The following is a 24805-nucleotide window of genomic DNA, read 5'->3' on the forward strand; positions in this document are numbered from 1 at the left end:
CAAATCTCACACTGTCCGAAAGGATCATCTGGCAACTTGCCCTCCTCATGTACTTTCTCAACAATCCTCTTGAGGAAGTTCAGTCATTCAAACTCCGAGGTCTCATGATCAACCATTAACATTCTTGGGCAAACCACATTTCAAAGTTGGCCTCCAAACCCAGATATCCCGATTCGGCATCCTCCGTCATACAAAGTCCTTCCTTGGCACACCTGAACTCCTATCCACCAACAAACCTTTCATCTACAGCTTGATGGAGTACTGCTCTCCCCTCTGGGATGGCTCCCCTGCCTCACATCTTGCTCAGATTGATGCCATGGAAACCAAGGCCTTTAAGTTTATTGGAATCTCCTGTGATGAAGTTGAGTCTATGGGCCTATCATTTCAGCATCATAGACAGGTCAGTAGTCTCTCTGTCTTCTACTACCCCTTTCTGGTCTTCCACCCTCTGCTATTTCTGTGTTTTGTCGCCGCACCCCCCCCCCCCAGGTTTTTGCAGGGTGCACACAGTCCACCATCAACCCCCTTCTGGTGAAACTACCCAAATCCAGGATCGCTGCTCACCTCCACTCATTTGTTCCTGTTTCCACCTACCTGTGGAACCAACTTCCACATTCTCTTCAATCTCATTCTTCCCTCCAGGTCTTCAAGACAGCTGTCAACCACTTTTTGAGATCATCACCAATCCAAAACTACGATCTTTTCTACCCTCATTAACCCACCCCCCCAATTCCCCCTCCTTCAAAATTTCCAGTTTCACTCCTTGGAGTTACCTTCTGTGTCCATCTTGTCCACCCCATGCATCCTCTCTTACCCCCATCTTGGTCTTCAACTCTGCTATTTGTGTTTCCCCCGATCTCTTCTGTTCTTTTTGTCCATTCATGCCCTGATCAATGCACTTGCTCTTCTATGAGCCTCGACTATGTAAACAAACTATGTATATATATATATATATATATATATATATATATATATATATATATATATATATATATATATATATATATATATATATATAGACAAAATAATTCAAAGGTCAAGATTAAGGCCATGTGATACATGTGAAACACCTATTCGGTAGGCCACAGTTATAAAAAGTGTTAGCCAAATTTGTATGCATAACAATCAATCATGTAAAACACTTGATGAGTGTAATTTTTGAAATTACCAAATTGTTGTTTCCATGGCAACTATTCTTTATTTTGCCACGACACCTTTACATCTCGAAATTGCCACGACAACTTTCTTATATATTCTACACGAAACACCCACTCAATTCGGGAGCATTGGCAGGTTGTGTGGCCCATCCTCTTCCCGAGGGAGGAGCGGGGTTCCTTGTGCCTATGACCTGACCATGGGTGCTACCAACGCGTATGCAAAATTGGGTGGAGATCGAGCCAGCCCAGTATTTTTTTTCCTATGGTTTTCAGATGTACATACACACACGCACATACATCCAGGGAATAGTCTTATTTAATGTCGTAGGATTCTTCCATTGTTTTTAGCTCATGGAGGAGCTGGTACATAGATCATGTACAGGACAAAGACAGTAGTAGACCCCAATGCACATTTATATTAATCACAATGATATTACTAGAAAATGGACAAACATATGGTACCTGGGATTTGTACCTTAATTCCACTCCATCATAATCCATTTGTTCAGATGAGAATGTTATAAGCCAAGTGAGTGTCATTTTCTCAATTATAACAATGGATGAAATCAACGGGGCATCGATTGAGTGAAGCAAAACGCTGTGGAAAGCACGGAGGAGCTGACAATTCAGGAATTAACCCTTCGTCAGAGCAAAAGAGTGAATCGAGGTGCTCTTTTCTACTTATTCATTCTCTCAATTATAATTTCCTCTTTTCACCTCCACAAGCCCCATAATTGACCGGGTGCATACTTAATAAATAGATGGCCCATAAAACACAGCAACACAAATCATATTTAATTAACTGCTCCATTGGCTGTTGAGCTGGGAAATGTGGAAAGCTTCCATTACCCATACAACCAAGCAGACGTTGGACAGGTTTTCACTCGAGCCAGTAACATGAAATGGTTCCATGGGGTTCCATGTATTTATTATGTCGAAATGGTGAAAGGGAAGGCGGATGGGGCTAAATTGATAAAATTACAATTGGTGAAGGAAAGGAAGGGAGGATGATCAATGAGAACAGGGAAGGTAGGGGATGTGGAAAAAGTGGCGAAAGAAAACAATGAAGCTTGGGAGGAGATAGGACGAGGAGTACAGGGAGGGAGAGTAGGGAAGAGGCACATATGGGAGGGATGAAAAGGGTCAAAAATTCCACCATATTTGAGGACATAATAAATAGATAGTCCTCAATTAGTTGCAAGGCCACTTCAGAGGTCGAATGTTTGTCTCTTTCATTTTCACAACGAGAAATGGCGACCCTGATGACACTGCACAAACATACCAGTGTGGAATGAGGAGAAAAAGGTGAAATAATTCAATAATGTCGCAATTATGCGGGTGTAAAGTGAAACAATAACAATAATAATTAACCCTCCGAGTGAAAAAAGAAATCTCCAAACAGCACCAGCCTATTATTTGCGTGCCGACAGCGGGAGGTCAGAAAAGCCAGTGTTACTGTCGATGCCGACTTACTGAGAAGCCTGGTCAGCCAAGCAGGTTGTTTGTAGTGGACAACTGCCACGCACATGGTATTGAGGGCCACGAGGCAGAGCACGGTCCAGTAAAAAGCCTGGCTCTTCACCATGCGACGGATGAAAAAGCGCAGACGTTTCTCTTTGCGTTGAAAGTACGACGACTTTTCTGCCTTGAGACTCATGATGCTCGCCCGTGCAAATGGAGACCCTGTCGTCAAAGGTAATACGAAAGGGCAGTGAGGATGAAAGTGAGTCATTGGAGGCACAAAGCATCAATTTTCAACCCAAGCAATAAAATAAATGGGACAAAGACAGGACTTGCTCAGAAATTAAGGGCGTCAAAGGGTAGTTTAAAACCACTACAAAGTCCTGTTCATCTGGATACATGTACCTGTGATTATGTGAAGCCATGCCTGGCTGCCTGTGAAGCAAATTGACTTTTCACCACCACCTGCATGCTTTCTGCTAAATAAATATATGTTTTAAATTCCACAAGAGCAAAGCTCATGGAAGAGCAAGGTTAAATTGACAGTACATTTGGGTAGCTGTGTAGTCGAGCAATGAATGGACACAACTGGCAGGCGGTAGAGGTAGAGGTAGAGAGGGCGATAAAACATACTGAAATCAGCAAGTTAGAGACTTGGGTTAAGAAAGGTTAATGAGGATAATAATGATCATGGGTCAGGATGGGGGAGATGGCAGTGCACTGTTTGCTTGAAGTCCTGGAGGGAAACGTGAGACAGAACAGTATCTGAAATGCAGATGGGAGAAACGAGGGATATGAGAGTTTTGGTGTGCATTCAGCCTGGATCTTGGACATTTAGCAAGGAGGACAGATATTACTGGAAGAACGCATGCATCCTGCATATGCTAGAGACGGTTGGAGGATGAAGAGAGGAAAGGGAGAATGTTGGAGAATAGATGGGAGAAAACAGAGAGACCACCGACCTGACTGCAAAGTTAGAGTAACCGACCTGTGCTTCTGCCTCATCAAGGGAGATTCCAATAATTTTGAGAGCTTTACATTCCACAGAATCCAGGAAAGATGGATGTGATGCTGGACCACCATCCCCAAGTGGACCTACGAATAGGCAACTGAGTGAGATGACTGAAATTTTCTTTGATTGAAGGACATGCTTGATTTATCAGACGAGTGTCTAATCAATTCCAGATTAGCACAGACAAAACCAGCTGCTGTCTGCCGAGCAGAGGAATGGGGTGCTGGATGATACAATGTGGAGTCGTGTGCAAAAATGAAAAGATGTTTTTTCATCAGAGAGGTCATTCATATAAACAAGCAAATTACCTGCCCCACAGGGATCTTTTCCCAAGCATGCAACACATTCTTCTGACACATGCTTTTTATCTGGGTGGTGTATAGGCAACTGACAACTGCTTAAACTGCTCCCAAAAATAAAATAAAAATAACCCAGGTTATGTGCATGAAGCCAAAACAATCCTTATGCTTGTAATTCAAAACACCTCACTGCACTGGAAAACGTGGGGACAGGAACACTGTAAATGGAGGAACCCCCACCTGGAGGCGGCGCTACATGATTCATATTTACAGAGAATTTGCATCCCCTCCCCCTTGCCCCCCCCCCCAGCAAATATGGATGTAATTGGACAAGAACTATAGGAGTAGTAGTGCAACAAACAAAGAAACTAAGCCCATAACACTGCCTTGGGGAACTCCAGCCTCCAATGAGAAAAGGGAGGAGAGGGTTCCATTGATGACAACATGTTGACTACATGAGTGAAGGAAGTTAAAAATCCAGGCCCGAAGGTGGCCTTCTACACCACAGGCAGAGAGCTTGGAAAGCAAAGCAGGATCCCAGACTGTGGTGAATGCCTAAGGTATGTTCAGGTCGATGATCCTGACCTTTTGTTTGAGATCGAGGACCTCCAACTATTGCTGAGAGAGGAGCAGATGCATGTTCAGAATTGAGTGACTGGGACGAAATCCAAGCTGGTGGTCAGATATCAGGTTGTTTGAAAACAGGAAAGATGACATCAGAAGCACTGATGGATTCTGTAACTTTGCTTGTGAAGCACAAATTTTATTGGTAGCACAAATTGGATTATATGACTTTGCAAACTCACTCGCCTATCGTATTTTTGCAACCTTATTGTGGATACGAGTGATGTTTGCTGAACCCCATGCAGAGGGGAGGTGGTCAAAAGAGGACAGACTGAAGAGGTAGATTGAGGGGAAACAAGAACAGCAGAGCAGGATCTGAGAATGGAGGGCACTGATGCTATCTGTACCCATCGCTGAAGCAGGGTCAAGAAGTTTCTCTACTTTCTAGGACACAGAGTGCAGTAGACGATGGGTACATCATGGTAAGATGGGTACAGAGCAGGATAGATTGGGTACAATTGTCCATTTCGCTCTTTGGGTGTGATAAGTGGTCTGACCAATAGGAAGGGGGAAGTGGGTGGGGGGGGGGAATCTGGATTTAACCCCATTAATCTTAATCCTTTCCAACATGCATATCATGGCATGCCAAGGTGCATTCTGGGAAATGTATTTAAGTTATTCTTGCAGTCCTCAAATCCCCCCAAAATGGGCCTCAGCATCCAAACAAGCAAACAAACAAACAATTCCATCATGGTTACTGTGTATCCTTTTCGGGATCTAGGAGGAAAGTTTTATCATCCCGGCTGACCTCAGTTGCTTCTGAGGCCAACTCACTGCCCTGATTAAAAAGGAACAAAGTAAAGTCAGGGCCCATGCTTGTAAAGGAGTCTCTACACATTTTATATGTAGCATAAACACAGGATTAGTTCTCCATGTGAAGTGTCGTTCGATCCATGCTATGGACTGTTAAGCAGATAGTGCATATTTAACTGCTCTCACGTATCAGTATAACATGTCTGGTGTGACAGGTTCAATTGCTCGACTATCATGAGATAGGCTGTGCTCGTCTTGATCTGGAGACAGCTTTGTTTGGAAAAGTGGAGCAGTTAGAAAAACAATATGAACTCAGTGTGTGGGCCAGGCCGAGTGCCTTTACGGATCGATCGGCTCACAATTACTGCCACTGTTACATCAGGCTCGTTGAAAAGCACGGACTCGCAAATTAAGCCTTGATGTTTGAACGTGCAAAACACGCTTTGCTCCTGCTATTCCCGAGCAACTCGTGGCTTTCCATCGCTTCATTATCGGCTGGTGGCAACTTGCCAAGACGAGTCGTGAGATATTCAGACAATCTCTCGTGTGACCCCACCCTGATAATTGCACGTGAGAAGCGCAGATGTGGCAAGACAGCAGATGCCCATGAAAGTTCAAATCAGCAAGTCTGGCCCACCTCACAAGACCTTAGCGACAAGTTTGTGCAAACTTCTCATCCACAGGGATGCTGAAGTCGCCATCAAAATTGTGTGCCAGCTGGCAAAATTGGTAGGACAACTGCCGACAAAGCTGTCGTATTTCACAGCCGATGTGCTGAGCCGTATTAAGAGCTGACTCCATGTACTTTGGTAGCCATCAAATGCAGTGGCCGTGTTGCCTGCGTTTACTGTACGGAACTAACACAATGTAGCTTCACTGCGGCCTATTTTGCTGATACCTTAACAAGGACAGGCAAAAAACCTGCTAGAAGGATGTTATTCTATAAACCCCCTCCCACCCCCATCATGCATCTGAGTCGTTTGCAAAACAAATTAGCTCCAGAGGGTGCATTGTTGTGGCTTTTAAAACTTAATAAGGCAAATAACTTGCATTCTTTTTCATCAAACTGGAACTCAATGTTGGCTCATATGATAATGAGCCAGCCTTTATCACTGTGATGATAATGGTGATCATTCAAATGTCGGCAACACAGTAAATTTCTCAAAAGACATCTGGCATGAGTACATCATCAAAATAATGTTGTTATTTATCCCGTTATCATCTTCAACTCGAGTTGTTTTTTTCCCCATTTTGTACAAAAGGGAGAAGGCCAGCTTTGGTACAATCTTAGGAAGAAGCAAAAAATTAAAATACATTCAACCATTAAGTTAAAGGGCCTTCTCATATAACATCAATAATTCAACCTTATATAATTTAGTCATGAATAATAATAGTAGAGGAGGGTAGGTGAATATGTCTCTGGCAGAAAAGGTGGGACAGGATATCACCACCACCCCACCTCCCTCCTACAATTCGTATAACCTACATGTTCGGCTTATACATTCAATATCCCGACCCTCTTGTCTGATGTCACGGCATACAATTTCAAAGGAACAATTGTCAAGATAGAGACAAAACTATTGGGGAGGAAGTATGCAAATGGGCAGGTGGGCATCTTGCTGCTCATTACATTCCTAATGTTGAGGACCACTCACATTTTCCATCATGCTTATGTGGTGCAGCCGATTGTTCAGCGAGCCTTTCGGTCGCCGTTCCACTCTCCTCCACCTGCATAAGATCGTTGTGACTCTTTTTGACCGTTGCACGTCGCAACACTGCAGACCACACAATGGGGATCTTGGGTAACTAGAAGGGCAAAGCAACATGACGTTTCCTCGCATGACACCGACACATTTTAAAGTACAGAACACGAGCAATGAATCTTTGTTCACACAAAATGGCCCCGAGTGTGTTGCCCTGCCTGGTTGCTGACGTCGCCAGTACCTTGTCAAAGACAACTCCATGTGGGCTCACTGTGGAGGGAGCACACGGTGCCGTTACCCCAGGTTACCAATCGCCTCTTTTAAGAAGTGAGACTCTTGAGTCTCTTTCGCATCCTTCAGACATTGGTTTCATAAATTTTCTGTTGATGTGCGGTGGTCCTGAAAGCACAGCTTTATTACTGGTTTGTTTGTTTTTTTCTTTTCTTCTTCAGCTGGACTGTAATTGTTTTTGTTGCGACTTCTAAGGACACAGGAAGCAAGGGGCGGCTGTGTTTCTCTGCACGGCTAAGCCAGGTAAAACTGCTTTTAAATTTGAAAAACATTGACGTGTACTAAATAATTCAATGTGCTGCACGTGGAAATGGCTACTTTATGCTTTTAAAATTTTAATTAATTTTCATATTGGACAGCCTTCACCATGGCAGATGCAGAAGGAACATTTTAAAATATTATTATTTTAATTTTTTTTTTCACAAAGATCTTCACGCAACTGTCATGATGCTCCTTGTCGATGATAACCTTTCTCACACCTTTGTTCTTTCATATGCAGCCTGTGGTTGCTGGATACACCATTTTCTGGGGCCACGGCTGTGCTGCTGATGCAGTGTTCCTGTTACCAGGAAGCTGGTACTCATTTTGCTGATCTTAGGACCTCAGAAAGATGACAGGCTGAGTCAACCCAATTGGTGTTATTTCATTGGAATGACAGGGGCTCGAACTCAAGACCTTAATATCTTAAGCCAGCCACCTTAACCATTAAGCCAACACCAAGCTTTTTCTCACACTATCCTAGTTGTGATTCAAGAGCAGTACAGAGATTGCTTTGCAGGTGGCGAGGTGTGACCCCATGTTGGTCTTTGTGAAGGTGAATAATCTCGAGGCGATTCCAAATTTATAAATTCCCTGAAGCTCTGAGAAGCCGTTTCGCCCACGCGATTTCCCTCAAATGGTCCTGAGCTGCAAAGGTAAACTTTCCTCTCTTCATTAATGGTTGCTTTCAAACAACGGTGATGTTGTTATCCTCAATGTAAATGATACCGTGGCATCTATCTGTCCGGTTTCCTTTCCACCTCTACGTCAAACTTCACGCACACAATTAGCAACATCTTACAATTTTGCTTACAGCATTTCAATTTACTAAAACTCCTCCACTGATTCCGTTCAGCCCCGTTAGACTTTTGTCAAAGCATTTGTTATTCCGGATGATGTCATGGCATTCTGGCAGGCAGCACTTGCTCCCCAACCGTCACAGGATTGTTGTTGTTATTATTGTTGTTGTTGTTGTTGTTCTACACCGTGAAACTCCCAAAACCCAGAATCACTGCACACCTTCACTTGTTTGTTCCTCTTTTTCTCACTTGTGGAACCAATTTCCAGATTTTCTTCAATCTCATTCTTCCCTCCAGGTCTTCAAGACTGCTGTTCACCACCATCTCCGATTGTCCCCAATACAAAACCCTGAATCTACCCTCTAATGCTCAGACTTATGGGCCTCGAGTTTAGGGATCTGCAGCGCACCCTTGAGGCAAATGAGAGAGATCACAGGGTCTCTATCCTGACCTGTTAGAAGTCTTTGCCTGTGATTGACTGTTTGACGAAAGTGGAATTTTCACTGCTCTCAACATTTGGATCTACATACCTCTGTGAACAGATATGTTGACATATGAAGCCAGGAGAACTCAGCAAGGGAAAGCAAGGGCAAGGGTCACACTAAACGGTAAGATCTGCCTTTTAATTTATTTATTAATGAAGCTGTAAAAATGTAAGTCGGATTATTATCGATGTCAAAATGTATCAAAGGCACGCAGATCCGTAAATAAGAGTGAATAAGTTAACTCTTGGCACGCCACTTCTGAAAGGTTGCCGACCCTTGTGGCCGCTCAATGACGATGTTGAATAATCCTCAAACTTCGCGGCTTTGTGCATAGAGCACCTGCTCTTAGTCCGATTGGTCAGCAGTTTGATTCTGACCCTTGACAAGTAATACCCAGGACTTAGATACTCTTCTCAGGTACCTCATAGCACGTATGACTTCATTGCTTGATGTCCAGCATTTGAAAAGAACAGAGCATGAACAAACCCTGGGGGTTGGTATCCCACGTGAGGTACAGTGGGTTTGTGGAGGGTGAGAGGGGAAGGAGATTTATCTATATTTCCCCTGTTGCCTGTGAAGAGAAAAGTGACTCACAAGATGTTGTCACTGACACCCAGGTTGCTCCGGGAGGTTACGTCACTTCCCTCAATGTTTACCTCAAGTAAAATGCTAAAAGTGTTTTTGAATGGACTAGGATAACTTATGAATGCTCCCCCTTCACACGATTCAATGTTTGTGGCTGCTGGAGAGAAGAGGAGTAGGGTAATTTGCTTTTGCGAGGTCCCATTGAGTTCAAACTCTTTAATTTAGGGAGGTACCCCGCATCGAGGCCTATTTCGGTGGCGAGCCAGGTGAGGTCATGCCACTCCATCCTTTGAGTCAAGACACTTGTGCTTCCTCCTGGGGAGTGGATGACATTTGACAATTTAAATTCAAAGTGGAGATAGAGTTATTGGGATTAGTGGACCGGGATTAGAAATAGTTAAAGTTAGGATGGTTATGGTGAAGCCGGACATCTTTCCTCCCATTGGCTACGGGACCACCATCTTTCCTACCATCTATGGAAGAAGCTGTCCAACTGCAAACCTGCCTGCCTACCTGCCGATCGGCTGTTCCTGATGGAAAAGCATGAACACTTATTGTGCTAGCCAAATGGGCCAATAAACAATAAACTTGGCAGCTTCCAGGAAGGAACAAATTGAAATGGAAATAAAATAATGTAATACCCCTCCTCGGAGCTGTTTAACCCCCCACCCCCAACCCTTTGTACATAATTATTGTGAATTCCAATTGTGATAGAGTTTAAGTGCTGTGCATCATGAGATGATGCACAGGGGAGATTCTCGATACTTAGACGAGGGAAATTAACTTTTTAGTGTATTGAATGTGGGTTAGACTCAGAGGGAAGTTGTGAGTTGATAAATGGCTAGCCTGATGCTGTTCCTTCGAGTCGAACAGTGAGAGGGGGGCAGTGTTATGGATATGGTCTCGGGGGTAAAATGAAAGACAAAGTAGAATAGTTATTTCATAGTACATATTACAGTTAGAGTAAGTATGATACAATTCCTCTCAGAGATAAACTGTGTTGAGCAAATGTATAGAAAGAAACTTCTCATCTCCCTCTCCCCAGTGTCTGCGTCTAAATCCGGCCTTTCCTCCTTCCCTGAAATATTAAACCTTCCCATCATACATCTGCCTCTGTGTGTAATTTTCCAATCGAAGTAGCCAATCGGCACAGCCAACGACGGTGATGCGAAATTGAGTGAAAGGTCATGGTGGGTGGTATACAAGGCCATCCATCATCACATGTGGAATTTTCCTGGCTTGCCATCCAATGAGCATGCGCTACCAACCATCAAATGTCATGATACAGGTCGATTATGGCCCAATCACCCTGATGGGGCATTATGAAAGTGTGCGCACCACGTGTGTGAGTGGTTGGCAATTGGCAGTTTGTAGATGGCAGTTGGTGAGGCTTCTTATTGTTGTTGTTCCTGCCAGCTCGTGGTTGCACTTGGGTTCCTAGTTCTTCTGCAGTACGTGGAAATATTGTGGCTGGTGGGTCCGAGCATGCAGTTTCCATGACAATGAATCTGAACGGAACCACTGCATGCCTGACCAGGACTGGGCTGAGGAACGAGCCGGAAGCGACTGCAGTGGAGCTGAGCCACATAGTGTACGGAGCAGTGCTGCACAGTACAGGTTTCTCTCTGTCTCATCTTCTCCTTTCTCTGTCCTGTGTTTCCCCTATTGTAAGAGACAACGAGTAATGGTTAAGCTGACACAGTTCTGATGGCACTTGGGATTAATTCATTAATTGGATACTGCCTGTCATTGCTGCTGTACAGCCGTTATTCTTCCTCCCTCTCTTCTCAATGTAAATATTCCCGTTTTTATGAAACATTGTGTGGTCGCCGGAAGCAGACTCTATAGTGCTTAGTGAAATTGGCACATTAAACTGAAAGACGGGCAGATTTGGTTTGTGCAAAGGCTCAAATCACCGACAGGCTTGCTTGGCCAATCTTGCTGGCAGATTCGCCACGGTCGTGTGTCTGAAATACCGATTTTCACCAAATTCACCCGGCACACATGAAGATATTACTATTCCATACCCGACTGTGCCTTGTAACCGTCGCTGAAGAAACGCAACCGTTATATATGTGAAAAGAAAGGGTGAAAAAGGGTGAAAAGACAATGAAAAGCAAGACGTGCTTAAACCCCACAAAGTATGAAGCTAATATGCTGCTACATAAACCATGAGTGCAAGTTTTTTCATCTCACAAGTTCAATTTAAGTAGATGGAGCATGTGTGGTGTTTTAAAGTAATGATCATTGTTATGAATCAAATTATTTCCATCAAAGAGTTGATCATACAACACCAACTTGAAACCTGAAATAAATCATCCATTATTACGTACGAGGTGATTTCAGTGAGTGAATACTGTCGGTTGATAATTACCATCAAATGCTGACTTCTCCTCGGCATTCTGATCTTCTTCAGCCAGCATAACTTCCTCTGCAGGTACAACATGCAAATGATGCTGTATGAATGTCTAATGCTTTCCAAAACTCCTCCTCTTGGTGTGTTCGTTTGTTCGTATGCAGCACAAGGCTGCGGGGCAGCATCATTGCCTGAGGGTATGGCTGGGGTGCTGATGCAATGCTCTCTGCTGGTTAATACAGTAATTTGGAATTTGGAATTTGGCCATGGTCCCAGCACTTACACTTTGCAAAGGACACCATGGGAACCTTAAAGACCACGATCTAATGCCAGCAGATGGGATGCCATTTAACGTCCATCTGAGGGACCACACATATTGATGAATCACCTGCCTGTGAAATGCCAGGAAGACAGTTTACAGCCGGGTCGGGATTCGAGCCCAGGCTAGACAGCTGAGAGACGAGTGTGTGTACATCTAGGCCACCGTGTCAACCCTCCTCCTCTTGGTAAACTGGGTAAATGATGACCTGCCCAATGGACCCAAGTCTGTTGGCAAGTCAAGAAACTTGCAAGCAATATGTAATTAGCTGACTGCAATCAAAAGACAAATTCTGATTACATTTTCTCCATGAAAAAAATTAAGACCACTTCAACAGTATTGAGAGATATCCAAGTTATTTTTATTAACACAGGGTTCCTGGCTGCTTTACAATTAGTGTGCATCTCCAAAAATTACCTTTCCTGTATCACTAACGTAAATAAATATTTAATAATCATCCATTTATGCTCTTGCTCTTCCATGAGCCTGAACGAATATATATATATATATATATATGTATATATATATATATATATATATATATGTATATATATACATATATATATATATATATATATATATATATATATATATATATATATATATATATATATATATATATATATATATATATATATATATATACATATATATATATATATATATATATATATATATATATATATATATATATATATATATATATATATATATATATATATATACATATATATATATACATATATATACATATATATATATACATATATATATACATATATATATATATATATATATACATATATATATATATATATATATACATATATATATATATATATATACATATATATATATATACATATATATATATATATACATATATATATATATATATATATATATATATATACATATATATATATATATATACATATATATATATATATATATATATACATATATATATATATATATATATATATATATATATATATATATATATATACATACATATATATATATATATATATATATATATATATATATATATATATAGTTGCAGAAATGGCCCTTAGTATGCTATTAAATACAGGATTGGCCCAGATCCCCCATTAAATGCATGTTTATCCAGGCTGTTCGGTAAAATGGACGTTGCATTTGTGTCAGGAGGTGTAAGAGGCTGTTTATTGTTCGTGCAGTGGTGGTGGATCAAGAGCTTCTTCTTCCTTCCTTCCTTCCTTCCTCTCTCTGGGTGAGACTCTGCCCAGCGCACTGAGAGGGGGAATGGCCTTGAGAAGGAAGTGAAACTAAGGGAGAGGAGTTTGTCGGCTTCGTAAAGGGGGCGCGCCCTGAAAAGAAAAAGTGGAAAGAAACTGAGAGGACGGAGTTGGCCGGTGGGCTTTGAGGCGAGCAGAAAGAAGAAAAGCCAGTGGTGATTCTGCCGGGAGTGAAACTGGACCTGGGCGCGCTGGGTCTGCCTTCTGTGGACTGGAGAAGCGAGCCATGGCCGAAGGAAAGGCAGGGAAAGGACTGCAGGAGGTCTGTCTGCCCTCAGTTGGATGAGAGACAACTGGTAGGAGTCGTGATCTGTTGTGTAGGGGACGGCTGTGTCTGTCTGCAATCTGCTTCGTGCAGGAGGCCTGGTGAACAGGCCAGGCCTGGACTTATATTGTGGACCTTGTGAGAAACCAGCTGAAACCCATCATCAATCTGACGGTCTTGTGCCGTCGACATTGCACGGGGCCAGAATGCGCTGAGGAGGGCGTGCACAAGCGGTGCCTTGAGAAGAAAGAGTATGGTGCCGCCATCTTGCCATGCGGCGTGCTCGAGCTTGGGGGCTCGAATCCGTCGACATCCGCTTGTTACGAGCGACATTCGTGCTTTTGACACTTTCCTCTCATCCATGAAACATCACCAAGTACTCTGTCTTGTCTGCATGCTGTCTACGTCTTGTCTGCATGTCGTTTAAGGCTTATCTCGGTAGCGACCCCTTTGAAACCCGTAATCTGTATCTCCCTAGCTAAGAACGGGTTATAGATTAATTAAAACATTGTCGTGAATATGTTGCTTGTGTTGTGTTCCCCGAGGTTCCCCAATAAATCTGGCTGATTCGTATGAAGTTGCCGCTTTGAGTCAATTCGTGCCGCACTGAGAAACAATTCGCTCGATTGGTATATAAAACCAAAATGGTTACAGACTGGCAGAAAACGCTCGGTATCTGACAAAACCAGTCTGTAACCGGGGTCTATTTCCCCAACTGGTAAGGTCCAGGGGTACGTTGGTATCGCGATTGAAGACGCGTGACCCGAGGCCTGTGTCAAGCCAGCCGGCGTTATAGACCCCGGAGACGGCGGTGGTGAGGGTGGCGCCGAATCTGTAACATTTGGCTCCAAGAGTCGGGTGCGAATCCCGCCACCGCTGAATCCTCAACAATATATAATAATGGCGGTTTTCACATGTCAATAAACAAGTCATAGGCCAAAACACTTCCCTGGTTTTCAAAAGTATGTCATTTATTTCAAGTAAAATCTGAAAAGGAGAAAAGAGAAAGCATAACCAACTGGAATGGCACCTGGTAGAGTACATACATCCACCAGGCTGAGCAGTTTTTGTTTTGTATCGATCAGGTGAGAAGCCAGATCTGTATCCGGACCTGAACCAAAATCTAATCAGTGTGTTCTTGTCAGACACCCAAACCACACACCAAATTTTGTCATAATACGTCTTTAACTTTTTCAGATATTTTGCGACATATCGTTTTTGGCCTGAACACTCAATGATAAAGAATCACGATATAAATTCTCAGACATTAATCCAGATCCAGATCTTTACCAAGATCGAATATATTTGTCCTCGTCACACATCCAACCTGCCAACCAGATTTGGGCCGAATCCCTCCATAATCTTTTGAGATATCCTGCTAACAGACAAACAGGGGTGAAAACATAATGTATGTTTGTGGTGGAGGTAATAAGACCACATGGTTTGCATCATTAGTCAAGAAAATCAAATTATTTACAATAGCAAATTTATTTTCCTCTGGACCCGGGCTGGGCAGTAAGGGAAAAAACACAAGCCAAATGAACGGTACTTCAAAGCAGAAACAGAGGTGGAAGTCAGAGACAAGACCACAGCAAAAGCAAGTGATGGGCACAGTCTCAAGGAGGATAAACTGAATCAAGTACTGTCACATATACAGGACCTCTAGAAAGTCTACACCCCCTTTCTAAATTTTCACCTTTTGTTGTCTTGTAGCTTGGAATGAAATTGCATTAAATCAGACTTTTTCCATCTTTAGTTACACATCGTAACCCACAACTTCCAAATGAAAAACAAATTCTACAAATTTCAGAAAATTAATTTAAAATACAAAATTGGAATATCTTGGTTGAATCAGTGTCCACCCCCCCCCCCACACCCGAGATAATACTTGGTGGAAGCACCTTTAACAGCAATTTCAGCTGTGTGTTGAGATAGGTCTCTACCAACTTTGCATACCATGATTGGGTAACATTTGCCCATTCTTCTGCACAAAACTGTTCAGGCTCAGTCAAATTGCATGGGGAGCATTGATGAACAACAATCTTCAAGTCATGCCACATATTTTTGATTGGATTTAGGTTGAGGCTCTGACTGGGCCACTCAAGGACATATATCTTTTTGTTCGTTAGCCACTCCAGTGTAGCTTTGGCTGTGTACTTCAGGTTGTTGTCATGCTGAAAGGTGAACTTCTGTCCCAATTTCATCTTTCTTGCAGATGGCAGCAGGTTTTCCTCAAGGATTTTTCTGTGTGTTGCTCCATCCATTTTCCCTTCTGTCCTTACAAGTACCCCAGTCCCTGCTGATGAGAAACATCCCCATAACATGATGTTGCTACCACCATGGTTCACAGTTGGGATGGTGTTCTTTGGGTGATATTTTGTGTTGGGTTTGCACCAAATGTAACGTTTTCCATTTAGGCTGAAAAGTTCCATCTTGGTTTCGACAGAACACAAAACCTTTTGCCACATGGCTTCAGAATCTCTGGAGTGGTTTATTGCATTCCTCAAACTGGACTAAAGGTGGGAATTTTTGAGTAATGGCTTCCTTCTTGCCACCCTACCATACAGGTCAGACTTGTGGAGTGCTTAGGATATTGTTGTCACATGCACACAGTGACCAGTCTTTGCTATAAAGGCCTGTAGCTCTTTCAAAGTTGCCAATGGCCTCTTTGTCGCCTCGCTGATCAGTCTCATCCTTGCATGGTCATCCAACTTGGAGGGACGGCCTCATATAGGCAGGGTCTTGGTGGTACCATACATCTTCCACTTATTAATCATTGTCTTGACTGTGCTCGAAGGGACAGGCCTTTGAATTTTTTTTATATCCATCCCCTGATCTGTACCTTTCCACAACTTTATCCCAGAGGTCTTTTGAAAGCTCCTTGGTGCTCATGGTTTAGTCTTTGCTGTGAAATGCACTACCCAGCAGAGGAAACATACAGGAACTGCTGATTATATTCTGAAATAATCTGAATCACTGCAATTTAACACATTTGGAGGCCATTTAACTTGGTGTGTGATTTGGAAGGTGATTGGTTACACCTGAGCTAATTTCCAATTGATATTATAAAGGGGTGTGGACACTTATCGAAACAAAGACATTCTAGTTTTGTATTTTTAATAAATTTTTTGAAATTTGTAGAATTTGTTTTTCACTTGGAAGTTGTGTGTTACGATGTGTAAATAAAGGAGGAAAAAGTCTGATTTAATGCAATTTAATTCCAGGCTATAAGATAACAAAAGGTGAAATTTTTTGAAAAGGGGGTGTTGTTGTTTGTCCTTTGGGTTCAAAGATGACCATGACTTCACTTTCAGTTGGAGGATTGGTGACTGTGGGTCCGGAAGTGACTGGTGAGGCCAATCTGGGCCGGGAAGGCACGCCCACACATAGGATATAAATGGATGAGTGCTGCAGTGGAAGTGGAGGTAGCCCAGGCCTTGCGTGCGGTGCGTTTCTTCTGGGCCTCTGCACTGTGTCTGTTCTCTGCTGCACGGGCTCCTGTGGTGAGCTTGCTATGCCAGGTTGGACGGGCCAGAGCAAGAGATTCCCAAGTGCTGAAGTTGATGTCCAAGTCTTTGAGGGACACTTTGAGGCAGTCCTTCAAGTGTTTCCTCTGTCCCCCTACTGAGCGCTTGTCCTGACAGTTCTCCATACAGAAGCTGTTTTGGCGGTCGACTGTCGGGCATTCTAACGACATGACCTGCCCATCTGGCTTGAGCTTTCCATAGAAGGGTGTGGACGCTGGGGATTCCAGCCCGTTCCAAGACCTCTGTGTCGGGAATTTTGTCCTGCCACCTGATGAAAAGGAGTCTGCGTAAGCAGTTCAGGTGAAAGTGGTTGAGCTGTTTGGCATGTCTGCTGTCGACAGTCCATGTCTCACTGGCATAGAGAAGAGTGGTGAGTACCACTGCACGATAGACCTTCAGCTTGGTGGTAAGGCTGAGTCCTCTCTGCTCCAAAACATTCTCATGAAGTCGCCCAAAGGGAACGCTGGCCTTGGCAATCCTGTTATTGACCTCAGCATTAATGTTCAGCACTCGCGAGATTGCACTGCCAAGATAGGTAAAGCTGTCGACAGCCTGTAGATTCTGCCCCTTCACCGTGATGTGTGGTTCCTGGTAGGGCTTTCCAGGTGTGGGCTGGTACATAACTTCAGTCTTTTTGGTGCTAATGGAGAGACCAAAGTTGTCACAGGCCCCTGAGAAGCAGTCCATTTCATCCTGCATCTTCTGCTCCGTGCAGGCGTTGAGGTCGCAGTCATCAGCAAACAAGAGATCTCTGATGATGGTCTCCTTCACCTTTGTAACAGCTTGCAAGTGCCTGAGGTTGAACAGCCTGCTGTCAGTCCTGTACCTGATGTGTATTCCATCCTGGCAGTCACGGAAGGCATCAGTCAGCATGGCAGATAAGACCATGCTGAAGAGTGTAGGGGCAATAACACAACCTTGCTTCATGCCATTTGTCACTGGAAAGGCTTCCGACTCGTCTCCATCATCTAGCACTTTCACCATCATGCCGTCATGGAACTGACGGACAATCGTGATGAACTTGCTTGGACAGCCAAACTTCTGCATTATCTTCCACAAGCCATCTCTGCTAACAGTGTTGAAGGCCTTTGTGAGATTGACAAAAGTCACGAACAGGTCGCTGTGCTGCTCTTGGCATTTTTCCTGGAGTTGGCGTGCAGCAAATATTATGTCAACAGTTCCACGTCCAGCAAGGAAACCGCACTGGCTTTCTGGAAGGAGACCCTGCTCAAGGTGTTGATTGAGACGGTTGAGCAGGATGCGAGCTAAGATCTTCCCAGCTATGGGCAGGAGGGAGATGCCTCGATGATTGTCACAAGACTGGCGGTTGCCTTTCCGCTTGTAGATGTGGACTATGCCGGCATCTTTCAGCTGTTGTGGGACCTTCCTTTTATTCCACATGGACTGGAAGAGTTCAGTCAGCTTCTGCACCATGACAGGGCCTCCTGCTTTGTGCACTTCAGCAGGAATTGCATCTGATCCTGGTGCTTTGGCACAGGAAAGTTGCCTGATGGCCTTTTGACTTCTTCTTCTGTCGGGAGGTTGTCAAGGTCCTGGTTGATCTCCATCTGAGGTAGGCGAGTGATGGCCTCGTCGTTGATATCAGCAGGGCGATTTAGGACCTGGTTGAAGTGTTCAGCCCATCTCTCCAGAATCTGCCTTTTCTCTATCAGCAACTGGGTCCCATCTGCACTGAGGAGGGGAGAAGAGCCAGAGGACTGGGGTCCATACACAGCCTTCAATGCGTCATATAAATGCTTGGTGTCGTGACTGTCTGCGTAGCCCTGGATTTCATCAGCCTTCTTACAATACCACGCATCCTGCATCTCACGGAGTTTCTTCTGTACTTTTTGTCTTGTGCTGGCAAAGACATCTTTCTTCGCTTGTGACATGGGGTCGTTCTGGTGTGCTCCAAACAGTTGGTGTTTCTCTGATAGCAGTGCCTGGATCTCTTCATCGTTCTCGTCAAACCAGTCCTGGTTTCTGCGGGATGCTGGCCCGAGGTGTTCGTGGGCGATGGAGTAGACTGCATCTCTGAAAGCCACCCACTGTTCTTAAAGGCTGTCCTGCTCATCATGGGGTGTGTCCACCAGCTTGCCATCAAGGTCTCTGGAAATTTCTTCTGCAACTTTGCTGCTCTTCAGCTTGGAGATGTTGAGCCTCTTTGCAGTCTTCTGACCTTGGGGTGTTCTCATGGGCAGAATGCGAAGCTTAAGTTTGGACACGATGAGGCGATGATCAGTCCAGCAGTCGGCACCACACATGGCCTTTGTCACTCTCACGGCCTGCCTGTCCCTCTTCCTGGTGATGACATAATTAATCAGATGCCATTGCCGAGAGCGTGGGTGCATCCAAGATGTCTTTTTACGGGTGGGGAGGCGGAAGAGTGTGTTGGTGATGACTAGGTCATGTGAGGCACACATCTTCAGGAGTAGAACGCCGTTGCTGTTGCACTTGCTGGTGCCATGTCTTCCAATGATCCCTTCCCAAGTCTGGTGATTTGTCCCCACTCTGGCGTTGAAGTCCCCGAGGACAATAAGCTTCTCTGATTGTGGGACTGCTGAAATGAGGGCGTCAAGTTCTTCATACAACTTATCTTTGATATCATCCGGGTTGGTCATTGTTGGGGCATATGCACTGATCAACGTTGCACTCTTCTTGTTTCCAAGTGGGAGTTGAAGTGTCATCAGGCGATCATTGATGCCCTCTGGAAGCTTGGCAAGTTTTCGGGCGAGGTGAGATCTGATGGCAAATCCAACGGCTGCCTCTCGCCATTTAGCACTGCTGCGACCACTCCAAAAGAAGGTGTACCCACCCACCAAGTTCTCAGAGCTGTCCCTTGTCTGCAAGACATGTTTCACTAAGTGCTGCTATGTCCACGTTGAAGCGAGCTAGTTCTTTGGTGAAAAGGGGGTGTAGACTTTCTGTAAAAAAAAAAAAAAAAAAAAAAAATATATATATATATATATATATATATATATATATATATATATATATATATATATATATATATATATATATATATATATATATATATATATACATATATATATATATATATATATATATATATATATATATATATATATATATATATATATATATATATATATATATATATATATATATATATATATATATATATATATATGTAGCCTGGTGTTGGCGCAGTGGTTAGAGCAGCGGCTTGGGATCCAAAAGGTCCTGAGTTCAAGCCCCGTTCGGCCACTGAATTAATACACCAGGGGGTTGACTCAGCCTGTCATCTTTCCAAGGTCGGCGAAGTGAGTACCAGTGTACTGGGCCGGTGTATACCCCGGTTAAAATAGGTGTACCATATCCCTGTGTCATAAGAGGCAATCAGGGTTGCGTCAGGAAGGGCATCCGGCGTAAAAACATGTGCCAAATCACGATGCGGATCATACGGATGATCCGCTGTGGCGACCCCTAATGGGAGCAGCCGAAGGAAGAAGAAGATATATATATATATATATATATATATATATATATATATATATATATATATATATATATATATATATATATATATATATATATATATACATACATATACATACATATACATACATATACATACATATATATATATATATATATATATATATATATATATATATACATACATACATATATATATATATTGTTGTGGTTACCAGATTCGCAAACCACCATTCAGGTCCCTTAGGTGAGGTATCTCGGTAAGTGCATGTGTAGTTAGGCCCAAACCCGTTGTCTAGTGGGAATACATGTCATTTATACGAGCTGCGACTCTTCAGGATAGCCGTTTTTCTTTTACTATCTTTATTTTGGACCAACCGCCATGATCACAACCACAACATCAACCACCGCTTCACCACAACCGCCACGACCTTCACGCACACCTCACAACCGTAGCATCGCCACCGTTCTTGCCCCGCTGTGGGTACCGGTGTTGGACTCATGCAGAACGCGCGTCGAACAGCGTGTACAAAATCACGGATTTTCTGCTTCAAAAACGGATCAAAAACGACACACGCCCACTTTTTGCCGTCCAATCGGTGAGCGAGGGGCGATTTGGCCCCGCCTCCAGAACGATCGATATATGCAAATTTGTGGATCAAAAAGCCTTCACGCCCACTTTTTCTCGGGCCAATGGGGAGCGAGGTGAAAGGTCAAAGGGAGGGGGTCAAAGGCGAAGTTACGGGGGGATAAAAGGACCGTGTTCGTCAGTCAGAGTCAAGGTCGGAGAGTCAAGGTCGGAGAGTCAAGAAGAGGAGAGTCGGAAGCAGAGGGTCAAGACTTCGCGGGCGGTGGAGCTGCTCGTCGTGTGCGTTGGAGTCGGAACGGAGGGGACGGAGCTGTGGAAAGGCGGCGACACCAGACGAGGGGGTGCTCGCGTCGTGCAGGAAGCTGCACCCGAGGGAGGCCGACAGCGCGACCTGGCCGAGGTGGAGACGCTCGTCGCACATAATAAAGATCCTCTATACCCCGAGCATCAGCAACCCCCTCCTGTTTCCCCCCCGCGCTGAGATAGTGCGACCAAGGGGGCCCTGTTCCCACCCCCTGCCAGGCACTGTCCACGAGGCCCGCGGAGAGAGGCGCCATCGCCGCTCCGCGTCTCATCACCAGACGGGTAGGCCCGACCCGGTCTCGGCCTCAGGCCTGCCCCATTCTTGGGGGATTTCTTTTCCTTGGTTTTGGGTATGTGTTGTCGGCGCCGTCTGTGAAGTAGAATTGTATAAGTGTTGCCGTGTGCTCGGTAGTCAGTATTAGCTCTGCACTGTGTTTTCACTTTTATGTTTGCTTTTTGTGTAAATGGAATTGTGTTTTCTTTTTTTTGTGTGCATTTGGTGGAATTGTATTTGTGTGCTTTCCGTTCGTCGCGAATAAATGTGCTTTATTGTTGAACTGTTTCCCGCTTCGCTTCGTCATTTTCCTCCATTGAATCCTCATCTTGCTTCACGTAAAGGGTTGGTAGTGGGCTGAATACGCCCGATAATTAATCGAACCGTCGAGGTCGACGATAACACCGCTCGGTTATTCTGATAGTACGGAACGGGTCGCTTAAGTGGCCCGTGTCCGAAGTCGACCTGCGGCGAGGTGCGATCGCCCGGTCTACCCTCCGCGTGGGTACTTAGGTAGTTCGAATTTGGCGAGCAACCCTATCCCACGCGGGGGCTGATTGGCTCGATCGCGGTGAGACCGAAAGGTCCACCCGTGACTGGTTCCCGGCGTTAGTCCGAGAGGGTCACGACTGGATTGTCCGTCCGGTGGGCGACGTGCCGCGATTCGAGTTACGTGGCCGTCGCACGCCGGCGGGCGCGAAGACCGCAACACTGGTGTCAGAAGTGGGATACAAATTCATCGCCCTCCTCGCGGCACTGGTATTGGAGAGCGGGACAACAGGCTCTCCTGTCTCCAGCGAAATTCACGGGAATCGGTCCAGGGGTGAGAGAAGCGACCCCCGATTCCCTCCAAATTACGAGCGAGCAAATTAACCCTTCACGAGAAGCAAGATGGCGTCTCAAGGCGAGCGGGAGCCGGGGGTATTAGAAATGTATATGTGTAATAATGTAGAATCCATGGTCCAGGATGGAATCTCCGAGCAGGAAATGTTGATTGTGCAGGAACACGGACTCGCCCAACTGAACCCAGGGCCCGAGGTGGGTGCGGCAGCGGCCGCGGTGTATGACACCTCCCCCCCCCCTCTCCACCAAGACCCTTCCCCAACCCTTGCCGAAACGGCTCAGCTGAGTGCATCCAACATGGCCCAGCTATGCGCCATGCTGGCGGCAATGAACAAACAGATGAATGAAGTGAAAACGACGATGGATACAAATACAAACGAAATGAAAGGCATGAACGAAAAGATGGATACAAATACAAATGAAGTGAAAACGACGATGGATGCGAATACACAGCAAATGAGAAAAGAAATGAAAGAACTACGGGGTGAGACGCAGAACATGGGCCGATGCCTGCAGGCGGGCATGAAGGCCGTGACCAGGGAGCTGGGAATGGCGACTCCACGTGTGGGAGCAAACGAGCTGGGTGGGGGTGCAACGGCTGACAGGCCCGCGGTGGAGGCGGGTGAAAAAATAATTCGTGGAACGTGTTGGGCGAGGGTCGTGACGATGACCGAAAGGGAAAAATTAAATGGGGAGACCAAAACGTGTGAGACGAGACACGAGGTGACGACAACAGAAATAATAGTTGAGACAAGGGAGGTAAAGGGTGAAGAGTTGGCAGAGACACGGGAGATGGGAACGATAGAGGGAAGACTACACGATGAAGACGGGGTAAGTGACGCGCACGCACACACGGAGGTAGTGGAGGATAATGGGGGTGAGCTCGCGGAGCGTGTAGGGACCCGGTGCGAGCACCTGGATGGCCTCCTCCAGGAACGAGGGGAGGGAGTATGCCCCCTTAAGGCGAGTCACGACCAGGTGAGTTCGGTCGTGCTTTGCGAGGTTGAGGGGAGGAGTGCTGCGAACGGGTGCTTGGAAAGCTTGGGGGGTATAGAGGCCCCGGAGACCCTTGTGGGGACACAAATCCCCAGTGTGGTTGTCCCTGTGTGTGTGGTGCAAGGTGTGAGTGCGTCCCCGTGTGTGGAAGCGACCCCGTGTGTGAGTGGTGTGGTGGCGATGGTGCTGGAGTGCGTGCTTCCCAGCACGCCGTGTTTGGATGAGGCACCGTGTGTGGATGAGGCACGGTGTGTGGAAGAGGCCGTGTGTGTGAGTGAAACGGCCAGTATGAGTGAGGAACCGCGGGTGAGTGCCCCCGCGTGTGTGGATGAGGCACGGGGTGTGGATGAGACACCGCGGTTGAGTGCCCCCGCGTGTGTGGATGAGGCACCGCGGTTAAGTGCCCCCGCGTGTATGAGTGAGGCACGGTGTGTGGATGAGGCACAGCGGTTGAGTGCCCCCGCGTGTGTAAGTAGTATGGTTTGTGTGAGTGGTGAGGCACGCGTGAGTGAACGGCTGAGTGCAAGGGAGACCGTGTGTGTGAGAGAGCGGTATGTAAGGGAGATGTCGGTTGGCATGCGGGAGCACGCAGCCGCGTCTCCCCGTGTGAATGTGATGGAGTGGACTGTGTGCGTCGTAACACGCAGGTATGCGTGGGTCGAATGGCGACGACGAAGGCGACAGAGGAAAGAAAGCCGAGTAGCGGCTGTAGTTGTTTCGAGGACCGTGCCGGGTTCACCCAGCAGTGAGCACGCGGTTCGTGCTGTGCAACGCACGAGACCACCACGTGCTCGCTTGCGAGAGTGAAGTCCCGGTCCGGAAACGCACGCGGTGGATTTGCCGATCCCGCGGACGGACAAAGTTTCGGCAGGTAAATGGACTTGGACCGGACGGGTTCTCCACGCGATCGTGTGTGTTAAGCTCCAACGGGCAAAGCACATGTGTTCGCGTGGGGAACCCCTCGAGACGTGTGGCTTGTGTTTTTTTTTATGCGCACGGTGACGCCATGGCTGCACGTGGGGTTGGAATTCGGCAGGAGGGGTATCTCTGCCGGATGGTCCCGTCCAAGGAGGGACGAGGAACACGTGCAGCTGCATGACGTCACGGCCAGGTGCAAAGTGCGCGAGCTCTGAGTTGCCGCGCAGGTGCTGCGCATGGGAAAACAA

General features: G+C 45.4%; 1 protein-coding gene across 1 annotated transcript in view; it reads right to left on the reverse strand.

Annotated features, from left to right (window-relative positions):
* The window catches only part of LOC147012762 (voltage-dependent P/Q-type calcium channel subunit alpha-1A-like), a gene marked incomplete at its 5' end in the record, with an annotated part of 328227 nt that overhangs the window by 172429 nt on the left and 130993 nt on the right, over window positions 1-24805 (reverse strand). Inside the window, 3 exons of the mRNA XM_085853452.1 lie at window positions 2631-2840; window positions 6962-7081; window positions 11803-11859. Coding sequence (XP_085709578.1) covers window positions 2631-2840; window positions 6962-7081; window positions 11803-11859 — 387 coding nt within the window. The remainder of the gene's footprint in view (window positions 1-2630; window positions 2841-6961; window positions 7082-11802; window positions 11860-24805) is intronic.

The sequence above is a fragment of the Eptatretus burgeri genome, chromosome 14 (genome assembly GCF_056783735.1).
Source record: "Eptatretus burgeri isolate ZD-2024b chromosome 14, Ebu_testis_v1, whole genome shotgun sequence".
NCBI lineage: Eukaryota > Metazoa > Chordata > Myxini > Myxiniformes > Myxinidae > Eptatretus > Eptatretus burgeri.